This window comes from Manacus candei, unplaced genomic scaffold, assembly GCF_025592945.1.
Source record: "Manacus candei isolate 608988 ecotype Guabito, Panama unplaced genomic scaffold, ASM2559294v1 h1tg000068l, whole genome shotgun sequence".
NCBI lineage: Eukaryota > Metazoa > Chordata > Aves > Passeriformes > Pipridae > Manacus > Manacus candei.
Window position 1 is genome coordinate 546,738 of NW_026138116.1, and position 12,544 is coordinate 559,281.

Genomic DNA, 12,544 nt, shown 5'->3' on the forward strand with positions numbered 1-12,544 from the left:
CATTCTTTTTCAAAGCCAATTGGAAAATGGAAACTTTATCTTCAGAAAACCAACAGCTTCTCACATAAATCTTCAGAAGGAAGGATTTCACTGATACTTCCGATAAGGTTGTGGACACTGTGTGCTGGTTTAAAGGTAAACTGGCAGGGGAAATGAACCCAACTCAAAAGAGAGATTATAAATCAGAATAACAATTTAATAAAATAATACAATAAGTACAATTATACAGACAAACAACTGCTTTTAATCCACAAAACCCAATTGTATAACCCAGCACCCTGGGGCATGAACAGAGTGGTGTTCTTTGGGCCCCCTGAGTCCAAAGTAAAGGGAGAGGGGAAAACCTGTTGGTGAGAGTGCTTTTGCAGTCTGGTCAAGAGTGGTGGTTGCAGTCCAGTCGAGAGTGGTGGTTGCAGTCTGGTTGAGAGCGGTGGTTTACAGTCTTCCGCTGGATCCCATGAGTGGTTAAAAAAGTTCCAAGACTCCAAGATTATATATTCTCCAGTTCAGGCAGGAATGCCCAGTACTTCCCTCAGGGTGGGGAGTTCCACAATGGGTGTGAGGACAAGAGCACCCTCCTGTCTTGTAGGCCTCTTAACACCTAGTTTATAGCCTGAGGAGTCAGGCTGCTCTGGAAAGAGGGTGTAAATAGTCTATTGATAACCGTTTCTGGGAAATGGCATGGAAGGCTATAAAATACACAGTTTTGGGTTACACCCAAACAGTGATGAACTGGGCCCAGCTGTTCTAACTAGGACACATCGACATATTGTGTGTAGATTTCCAGGGGAGGGAAGGTGTCCCTGTGAATAAAACCAGTCTCAGTTGATTGGAAACTGGTTCTGTACCACAACTGCCCTCACCAGACAACACACCTGTGCTCACACAGCCCAAGGTGTGTAACACCCACCACATAATTTTCTGTTCAAATGACTCTATAAATCTCAAAAAGGAAGAAAAAAAGAGAACATAATAAACACACTGACAGACTTTATTACATCTGCCCATGGCGTGTAACATTTCCTATTTGTACAACAACATTTTGCCACTAGAAACCAACAGCGTCCTGAAAGCAGAGTTTTGTCAGATGTTCAGCTTCATTTACCTTCATTTTCTGCTGCAGGCACAATTAAACCAAGCTCTTCCACTTCGGGTTAAGTCATGGAACATATTAACTCCAAAACTGGAACCATACACGAGCTTTTGCTGAAAACACTGTCAGATCAGCACTGGAAGATTTTGAATGGGTGTATGAATAGGGCTTTTGTGGCCTTGCCACTTCTCAGGCACAAAGCCTTTTTAGCAAGCAAAATATTTTAGCCATTCTTATTTTTACTGTGTGATTTATAACACTGTCCCAAAGCCCTTTGTGAATTTAAAATGCTGTGACCATTTTTCCAGGGAGGAATGCTTAAATGTAATATTCCCAGACCGTTGTGTTCCTATAAGAGTCCATGATGTTGCAAATACTGACATGGGTGTTTTTAATAAATTATAGGATGGAATTTTGGCAGAATCAGAGCCTAAATAAGTGGCCATTTCAGAAACACCAAGTAGGTGTTTTACCACAGACCTTTGCAAGCCACAGAGCACAGAAGACTTTAAAGACTGCCTTCATGCATTAACACATTTTGCTAACTCTGTCTTTACTCATAGTGTCTAAGCAAATAAGAACAAAATTGATGTCCTTTTAGAATGCATTTTATTTATTTCTTTTTAGAAACCACCTTAAGGAAAATGTTGAAGTATCAAAAATGACAATCTTTTTAAATGCTATGGGTTTCTACGGAAGCTTAAAATCGAGTCAATATCTACTTTAGAAGCACTTTACTTCCAAGAGCAAGAAAACCTTATAAGGCATTAATGCTACAGAGAACCTTTGAATAAAAAGGTATTTCTTTGGATGCTTTGAATCAGAAGAGACTATTCTAAACCTGCATCTCGAACAAAGCTGAAGATGATTTATCTGGATCATGTTTAGGCTGAGCTAGGAAAGGTGTAGCATGTAAGGTTAAGTACAGCAGTAGCTTAAAGTCGGACATTCTCTGGGGACATCTAGAAAACCTGAATACAGCCAGCAGCCACTGACTGTAAGGATGTAAAAAAACATCTCAGTGGTGCTCTCGCTTCCCATATACACTTGATAAAAGGTCTACACAGGGGATAAACTCATTTTTAAGACCATTACAAATCAGGTCTATCAGGGTCTACAAACTCATAGCGAAGAATGGGGACAAGTGCAGTGCAAGAGGGTTTAGAGGGCTGTGCCACTGGAAACCACCTCAGAGCACAGATCTTGGCTCTACTCTACAAAAAAAGCCTCTAATTTTACAGCTTATCTCTGGTAGAAGCACCAGTCTCTGTCTCTCAGACCACATGTGGCTACATGTCGTCGAAGAGGTCCTCTGGCTCACAAGTGTTCTTCAGTGTTTCCAGGTTCCAATCCACAGAATGCTGGCCAGATGTCTTCTGTGAGGCCAGGTCAGGTCTGGAAATGTAAAGCAAAGGGATATGAAACAGATTTGGATAAAGATATAAATAATTCCAACATATACTTTGCGAAAGTAACCCTTCACAGTGAATTCTGAGCTTTTTGTTAAGTTTGCATTTAAGAGAAAAGTGGTTTTTGAAAGACCCAATCACTTGCAGAGACGGCAGTGGCAAAACAGATGAAATTCAGCTTACAAATGTCACAGCTTCAGCTATTTCATCACAATTTTTTTTTTTTAAGACCCTGAGAATTTCACCCTGAGTCTCCACAGTGAGAGTGAGGGAGGACAGGAAAGATGCTGAAAACATGCCAAGAGCCCATGTGCCCTATTTCTCCAGTCTCTCCAGGACACTATTCCAGTAAGGCTCTGCCCTTATGCCTGGGAAGGTGAGGTATCCTGTGTTTCCAAAAACGGTGGCATTTGCAACAGCTTCTGATCCCTGTATTATTTTTATTATATTAATCTTATATGTATAGGCTGAATGCACAAAAAAATATGAATCCTGCACAGAAAACTTTACTTCTGTGAGCTTAGAGAATTAGGAATCACAGGCACGTGTGTTTTCAGTGACAAGACATTCCAGGTCAGCATCACTCCTTGCATTCAAAGTAAGACGTGATCTCCCAGTCTCGCCTCAGTCCTTGGCTGCAGGGAATTGGGGTAGGAAGCAGGAATCAGACCTGACATGCTTGTACTGCAGGTTTTGGAGTATTGCTGGCTGGAGTTTCATAAGGGTCGATGGCTTCATGATCAGGAATATTCCACTGGTGCAATCCTGACAACAGGTGAAAAACTCATACATTCCCAAGGCCAACACGTCAGCCACCAGGATGGAAAGGACTGGACAGAGGTGGTGGAGAGTGTTGCTCTTACTCTCAAGTAAGGGCTTCCCTGTGAGGGTTCACAAATACAGTCTTAATCTTCAGACTGATTCAAGCATTTATTTTGCCTTCAACCACTCCACACTGCAGAGCCAACACAGCAAGTGAAATTCAGCAATTTTTAAAATTTGGTTTCAAACTGATTCAGAGCCAAATTTTCCAAACCTCATCCCTAGAAATCTCCAGGTAGCAGAAGTCTCTATGAAACACTGTGATTTCAAGATGCAGTGAGCTCCTTAAGTCACCAGGCACTGCCTCACATGACTCACAGCCTCTCATACTTCCAGTTCCTTGACCCCTTGGAGGGTCAGAGCTCTCATTATGGACCTTCCTGCTGTGGATCTAGGGAATGAATTTCATTTTGTTCCCCTTGTGCTCCTGAGGAGTCAGCAAAACCCCAGTAAATGCTGAGTCCTGGATGCTGTCACTTCCCAAGTGGTCTCGAGTATTCATAGGGGTTTCCTCATCACTCAATCCACCACCCCAGTTCTGCAAACCCCTCTAAATTCAATGTGTTGCTATATTCGGATTATGATAATTACTTTACCTGAAAGTCTAACTGGCTTTCCATCAGGACTCTTCCAAAATGTTCATCTTCAGGCCTGAGTAATTTGTGTCCAAGCATTGTTTATTCTCCTTTTGGTATGCAGTGAGATGTAGACAAATGTTTGTCTCACCAAAAATCACTGGGATTAACTGTGAAACAGACCTGCCAGAATTGGATCCTCAGAGCACTCTATACTGTTCTGATTGCCAGAAATCAACTTATTTCTGCCCTAATTTTAAAAAAAAAATATATATAGGCAGCACACCCCAACAAAGAGTTACATTCGAGTTCACTCAATGGAGCATTGAAGGCATGTTGTTCTTTTACTTTTCTGGGTCTATCCAAAGCATCAAGTCTCCAGTGAGAACAACATATGTAAATCACACAGTGTGGAGCCACACACTAATCATTTTAATTAATTCTGAAAGGTCTCATTAGCAAAGAAATTAGGCTGTGAAGACCTCTGTACCACCAGGGGATATTTTAGGTATGGAATCTTCTTTTGGTTTTTGGAGCATATGCTCATATATTATTAAAGCATTTAGGAATAAAAGACTTCTGAAACCTCACATTTGTTGACTATGACATTACACCTATTCCAGTATTTTTAGATTTGGACAGGTAAACCTCATGGTGCTTATACAATGTCAACGAGCATTTCATTCTCATTGGCTAAAATAACTGTTTTCAACACTATATTTGAGATCACACCCATAAGCCAAGTCATCGCTGAGTTTCAATATCACACAGTGAGAACTATTAAGCTTCTGTGTCCTTGTAACAACATGGTCCTCATTTAATCTCCAAAAGCTGTAACACCAGGCCTGTGAATAAACCCAACTGCACTACCAGAGTGGAAGCATTAGGCTCTTCACACAAAGATCACAAGAAAATTTTTGGTTTTAAGACTTGGTGATTCCTACTTGCATGGCAATTACTCACTGAGTGGCAACAGCTTGCTTTGTGCTGTGATGTTATTTTGAATCTTAGGTTCTCGGTGAGGCTGTGTTACCATATCCTGATGCATAACTGAGTTAATTTCTTCAAATTGCCACAAGTTGTATAGCCCTCTCTTGCCAAAAAGGCTGTAAGTAAGCTATTCTTCTTGAAAGTTTATTTTGCTGGATCTCTTTTTGAAGTCTTACTTTTTTGGTAAACTTAAAATCCATTAACACATCTGGAGAACTGCTGACTATAAGAGATCATTTCATATTTCCTGACATTTAGTTCATAAAATGAGACAGAGGACTAGATGCACAGCTGGTGTGAATCACTGGAGCACTAATAATGTCTGTGGAGCTCTGCTGACTTACACCAGATGAGATCCTGGCCCAAGAATTGGAAGAAAGTGGTTACATGACTTGATATTTCTTTCCACAGCTGAGTAAGAGCTGCAAGGAACAGAAGACATGAAACACTTTGGTGCTTTATAACACAGGAACTCGAAGCCATGCAAGGGGGTGGCTTTGCAGAGGAGCTACACAAATAACCACTTTTTTTCTGGAAAGATGAAGGATTCCTGCACTCTTCTATTCTTGTAGAGCCAGCCCCGCATGTTGTGGTTATGATTCTACTCGAATTTTTGTCCTTGAGCAACTCCCTTGGGATTTGGAAAGAGAAATACCCTTGTAAATTAACACAGATATAAAGACTTTCCAAGAAACTTGAGTAATCTAGGAGGCATCCCTGTGCCCTTCAACCATTGCATTATTTTCCTCATTTTTTTAATTTAGTAAAATAATCAGTTCCAACCATAAGCTGGCATTTTTCTAAGAGGGGAGATCTCAGTTGTCACCAGTGGTTTAGGAAAAGGTTGAATTTCTCAGCATGTACATCTTTCCTTATCTTGGTTTAATGGTTCACTTTTGTCATTTTGACATTTATCTTAATGAAGGCTTTATAATAACAGAGGATATAATCTGATATAGTGTTATAAGAATAGGTGACAGCAGCAGCTTGTAGACAGAGAATTCACGGTCATTACAGTATTAACCTTAAGATTTTGAAGCATCTCAAACAGAAACTAAAGCTCATGGCCATAGGTAAAATCTTGGCCTTGAATAACCAGGATCCCGTGGTGCTCCCAGTACTAGTGGGAGACATCCTGACTAGGCAAAAAGAGGAAAGTTAACCATAAAAAGAAAAAGAAATGGATAATGGAAGAGGGGAATAGCCTTTTAGATGCATTGAGAACACCATATGAAGACAGAGCTCTTTAAAGTGGAATACTAAAAGTGTAAGTAGACTAAACGGAAGCTACACGTGATTAAAAATATGATGGTATTCCCCTATGCAAATATGCTACAATGACTATAAGATAAATTATGGAGGTATTTTTCTTTTTAATTCAATTTAGAATGGAAAAAGAAATTAAAATGTGTTACTTTTTGGCAGTATTAAGAGTATTCCGCTTGCCAATGTAGTCTAGGCTGGCATTTATTCCTAGAAATGATATGAAAACAAGCCCACATACTTCTAAAGGATTCTGCAAAATGTAAACCCCAGCAAGTCTTGAAGAACTTACTGGATACAATCAGCTTCATGACCTGAAATTACAGGTGAGGGACTTTTGCCTCAGTTAGTAAAGAAACTGAACTTCTTTTCTGCCAGTTTCAATTGTCTGAAGAGAATGGTGGTGACAGAGATCATCGGAGCCCTACCTACACCTGGCCCCAAAACAAATTGACAGAAACTAGAGAAAAATACTCAAGAAATAGCTGAAGAGAATGATTCCTGAGGTGTCCACATGTGGCATTTTCCTGTGCTTAGTGTACTGAGCAAACAGTCTAGTCTCAGTTAAGGGTACCAGACAGACAAAACCACCACCACCACTAATAATAATAATAACAACAATAACAATAATAATTTGTTCAATTAGACAGTTAATGAAGAGTATTTTCAATGCAGAAACCACAAATTTAGTACTCAACCAGGGAATCAATGTTCCTTCATAAGCTTCCTCATCTGGCTGGAGGTCAATCTGCAACTGCACCTGCATCCATCACCACCCCTGCACAGTAGGACAAGTCTGGAATCCTCTCAATCAACACAACTTAAGTAAAAACTCCAAAAACCAGCAACATTGCTAAACACTGTCTTCAGCTCCTGCAAGCGACACTCTTCATGCTCTAGAACCAGACACCATCAATTGGGGATGATTTTGTTTCATACTTGTACAAAAGTTGTCTTTTTCTTTATGTATCCTTGGAGACCTTCCGAGGGAGGAAAGTGGGCTTGGAGTCCCTCAAACATCACATAAATGGACACACTGATTGCAGCAAGAGCAAACTCACAAACAAACCTGCTACATTGAGAAGACTCTCATGTATCTCTAAATGATATATCTTTTAATATTTGATATAACTTCCAATAACCACTCTAGATCAGCTCACAACACTACTAGTCATTAACTCTATTTATTTAGTCCTACAAAACAGGAGCTTTTTCAGGGACTTGTATCCTTTCACTTGCAAATTCCCAATTAACTTCAGTTGGCATTGGTGCACGTCCTTATTTAAGAAGAACATTTTGGTTTAGTAATATAAATATAGTCCTAGATATTTCCATCTGATTGAACGTGTTTGCAGATGCTTACTAACAAAGATCTACTTAAAAATGTAATAATAGATGTTACCTATGAGGAAAAGTCAAAACCATGTTTGTTTTAGACCAGTGGCACACATTTCTGTGGCTCATTTCCACTTAAACTCCTTCCTGCTTAAATAAACTAGACCACATGCATTTCTAGTAACAGACTAGCACCATTGCCTTTACTGTGGAAAAAATCACAAATCTCCTAATCATAGCTATAAAAGTACAGAGTAAAGCAAAAACTAGGTTTGTTTAAGAATTTTGTCAAGGTCTTTCATAAATCCAGTGCATTGCACATTTATTGGCAAATGTTAGGAGACATTTCTCACGGCCATTATCACATACACATTTATGCAACACCAGCACCAGCTAAACTGTGTTACAATCCTGTTCCACACTGCCAAATCCTGGAGCTGCTTGGTCTCCCTGACCCTTTCCTGTCCCCTCAAGGGGATCACAAACAACTCCCAGAGACCTAAGGGGGCCAGTAAAAACTCCTGGACTTGTTTATCACACAGGAAATGTGAGTCCTCGTGCTGCCTCCGAGGGTAGAAAAGGCTAAAATGGCTGTTGCAGCACTGGATTGTGGAGGGAGGGGTTTTCCACCTCAAAATCTGATGACTGCCCATGGCAGCTACAACTGAAATCAGGTTGAAACAAATCACAAAAGCAAGAGCATTTAACTGGAGAAAAACAGAGTTAAAGTATTTAGTTAAAAGTTTAAGTCTGTGCTTGCAAAGCTACCTGTACTACAGGCTCAGCCTTCAGCTCTCTGGGATCCATCCTTTGCATTTGCTGCTACACAGTGAAACCCCTCACTTCCCACATTATTAACATTTAAATTATTCTGAAAGAAAAATGGATTAGTTCAGCATTCATATGATGAAAGGTTCCCTCGGTACTAGACTAGGGTGCTCTGATATCTTTTTTAAATTACAAGCTATAGCTAAAAACATCCTTTTCTCAGATGGATGTAGGAGAATCCATGGACATAACCCAAAAAATGATCTTTTAAAAACTGCAAGTGAATTAAGCACATTCTTTTTCCCTGCTGAGCAGTTTGTACATGTACACCTAGGCACCACCAGGAGCCTATTTCTGCCCAGATTATCTATTATCCACAGATCTGTTCAGTGGGATCATTCACTTTAATCAGCTTATTGCAGAAAACCACTTTGGGTCAGTAGAGCATGTGGATATCACTTAGGTATATGTTTTCTAATGGCAAAATGCACTCGGAGAGATAGAGCAGCAGTGAGTTCTTAATAAATCTGGGAGCAGTGACTTGAATAAACTGTGAGCACGATTTAATTTACAAGCTAAGGCAGAGCAGACAAAGTATAACAAGTTTCCCCTTCCCCCCCCCGTAGGTCTCTATTGAATTTAAAATTATTTCAGCACTGAGAATGTCGCTTTCCTTTCTGCTCCTAACTCCCATTCAACTCCTCCTTATGTTCCTCCTGACCCCTCCGCAGCTGCAGATCTGAATTCATTTGTATTTTTCTGAATTAAAACCAAACCTTTGACATTTAAGATTAAACCCCTGCCTACAGTGATGCCTGAGAGCTGAAACCTATTCAAGCAGCAATACCAAAACCAGGGGAAAACAAAACAAAACCAAAAACAAAACCAAAAACAAAACCAACCAACCAAACAAAAAAAAACAAACAAAAAACCAACCAACTAACCAACCAAACAAAAAACCCAAAACCAAAACAACAAAACAAACAAAAACCAAAAACCAAAACAACAACAGAAAACACAAACCACCAAAAAAAGAGAAGAGGACACAGCATATCCAGTCCATTGAAAACACAAGGAAAAATGGAAAAATAGGTACAGGTAGACTTTGGGGTGCATAAAGTAAATGAATGAGCTGAGAAGACTTCCTAACTCATTAGTAATACCTTTTTTTCACTCCAGATATGTGGTTTAAGATGCTTTAACAATCCTCCCTTTGAGAGCCCACCTATCAAAACATCTATTTTGTGGAGTAAAGAAGCCACTCTCAAAATATATCTTCTACTATTATAAGAAACAGGAATATCTGCAGCTTCTGATGCAATTGCTATAAGATAGCCTGTAGAGGAAGCTTCAAAAGCCAGTTTTTCTCCTCCAAAACTCCAACAGGTCTCCATCCATTTGAGCTCTCAGGGTCTGCAGTAAGTACTTTACCGGGAGCATTTAACAGCAGACCAAATACCCAAGTCATTTCTTGTTGGGTAAATGCTGCAAAAGAGTCTACAATACAAGATTTTTAAGAAAAGTTGTATCATCCTTAAACAAACAACAAACCCCCCACTAACCAAAAGGATGGGACTGTTCCTGCATGGTTTGCTTGTGAAAATTTTTATATAAAGTGGAGTTTTCTTCCTAATGAGCCCCTTTACTTTTTATTTCCACAAATAGTCAAATTCAAAGAAAGAGTCTTCAGCCCTTAAATTTCCGAGTTTTCAGAGCAGTTTGCATAGAAGTTGTACCAGGAACAAGGGACAGGCTCACCTCACTCATGCACACAAATCTCTCCTGCATTATGGTGATGAAGGGTGTGGGCTTAAGTGCTGCCAAACCAGCACCAGTCACATCCCAGGTGAGATGATTTCCCTAAGGCTGGAAAGGAGGGGCACCCAGAATGGCCACCAGCCAGCTGTCTCAATTCCACAGCCCAAGCCAGACTTTACCTTCAGCTGTGATCTATTAGTACAAACCTGAAGTACCTTCACTCAAGTTTTGTCATACTGGTCTGGCTCAAAGAAGCATTCAAGCCACAAACATCATAAAATTTTAATATGCAGAGAGGCCTAGAAATTGTCCTGGTGCTGCACCACTGACAGATTGAGACAGTCTGCCTTCTTGTGAGTTTAAGAGCAGTGCTGTATTTTTAATCTTACAGATGCATTAAGAGAAAAGGGAACTCCACACAGGTGGGCAACTGGGACTTTATTAGGAGAAGGCAGATGTCAATCAGAGTAGAATTTTCATGGTGTACATGTAAAAGAGATGCTGCCTGAGTAAAACAACCCAGGTGTACCACTGAAAACGGAATTATACCTGCATCTTGAGTTATTGACAACAAGTCCATTTCATGGAAAACCACCAGGTTTTATCCACCCTATAGTATTGGGAAACATTAAAAGAGTAATGCACATTTTTCAAGTACACTTCTTCACCTGATGTCTCAATTTTTTTCTTTCCAGAAGAGGAATCCATTCTGTGTTTTCATCTTTGGTATTGCTAATTGCAATACAATATTTAGGCAACAGTAATAGAAACTCCTTCTAAATCTGGTGGGAACCAAAGAAAGCAATTACAGTGAGGGTTTGGGACTGTCAAACTGTCAAGTTTTGAGCTTAACATAATTCTTTGGAGTCTACCCTTTCTTTGTTGCAGAAGAAAAAGACTGCAGGCTGTTTTCTGCTGAGAATGCAGTGAGACCAAGCAAACAGACCATTTAACTGCAGAACACCAAAACACCACATAAACCACCAATAAAATTATAAATTTAAATAATAAATTGGATATTACTAGCCAAAAAGATATTACACACACGTAAGCCACTTATTTTCTGGGATTCTATAGGGCCCTGAGACCCTTGATGGGGTGGGAGTGAGGAAAAATTTCCAAGATCTAGAAGAGCGTTCATCTAAAATTTATCAGTTGTTCCTCATTTTCTAGGCTGCGGACACGTTGCATTGAGGAAGAAATAATAAAATACTATAAAATAAGTCAATAGATTTAGCCTGAATACTGACATTTATCAGCAGAACATATTTTGCCTGAAGTTTTCCCTACAGCTGCTTGCAAAGGAAGCACTGATGCTGATGCTACACACAGACAGTGTCACAAAAGCTTTGCATCCCCAGATAAGGACATTTAACTGACTCTTCATAACAGCAATAGCTCAAAAGGCAGAAGAAAGACTTGAAAGACAAGATATAAGGGAAAAAAAGCCTCTTATTTGATTGCTAAAGCTGCTACAAAACCAGAGCAGTAAGAAACATACATGCTCCCAGACAGAATTTATATAGTAAGATGTTGTTTTTCTTCCTGTAAGCACCCTAGATCTGTTCCTAGAACTACAAAAATAAGCAGATTCAGAAGGTTTGGAAGTAGACTGGAGGTTTATCAGAACTACCCAGTCCTCCTCTAGTCTTTAAACAGCAGAAAATCATGAAAGGAAATACCTCTTGTAAGATTTCTCTGTTACTGCTTTGAAAAACCAGAGGGGATAAAAACAGCCATCCCCCTTTTGCAGAGTGAGATTAAAAATGAGATAACACAAAAATCCAAATTCTTTTGAAGTTTGGATCAAAAAAAGGAATGAAGCCTCAGAGGCAGGGCCAGAGGAAGGGAAGTTACTGATTTATCATATTGAGTCATTCATCTTCAGCACTTCCGTGTGCTTATTACGTGTCAACAATCACAAATTAGACAACAGGAGTGTAATAAAACCAGACATTCCTAGAAAACTCTTCTTGCAGATGATGCTTAATTCAAAGGTGGGTTTTTTTTTTTCTTTCAATCGTTACCTGAAAAGACAAAAACTCCAGTTAAACTGTCTCTGGTGAGCAGTTCAGATCAATACAAGATGAACAGCCAGAATTAAACTGATAGAGGGAATGCTGAGCCCAAAGACACTTCTCTTTAAAGCAAAAAAACCCAGACAATTCAAATTCCCTCACAGGCACTGTCCTGCCTCACCAGAGCTGATTGGCCTCCACACAGCTTGAAGCTGATGAACCACTGTGCTGTTAAAAATGTCTTCATGATGATTAAATGCCTGTAGAATGATCAAAAACTGAAGTGTTACAAAGCCGAGTGAGGGAGAGAAACACTTGGGTGAAAGCTTTTGGTGGGCAGGAGCAGTTTTTAAAAAGGTTATGTATACTGCAACTCCAGCAGAACCTCAAGTGGATGATGTATTTCCAAAGATAAATCCCTGTAATGGAGAAGGGAGTTCGAGAGACACTAAAGGGTTTGCTGGGTTAATGTGTTCACAGTGCTTCTTTGTGCTATGGGAAGTTTAAAATAAT

The 12,544-nt window shown here is 39.7% G+C and overlaps 1 protein-coding gene across 7 annotated transcripts in view; it reads right to left on the reverse strand.

Moving 5' to 3' along the window:
• Nucleotides 1-85: 85 nt before the first annotated feature.
• The window catches only part of XRCC4 (X-ray repair cross complementing 4), a 142,262-nt gene continuing 129,803 nt past the window's right edge, over nt 86-12,544 (reverse strand). For all 7 annotated transcript variants that reach the window (XM_051806771.1, XM_051806775.1, XM_051806777.1 and 4 more), the window contains one exon: nt 86-2,488. In XM_051806771.1, the coding sequence (XP_051662731.1) occupies nt 2,383-2,488 (106 nt within the window). In that variant the 3' untranslated portion in view covers nt 86-2,382. The remainder of the gene's footprint in view (nt 2,489-12,544) is intronic.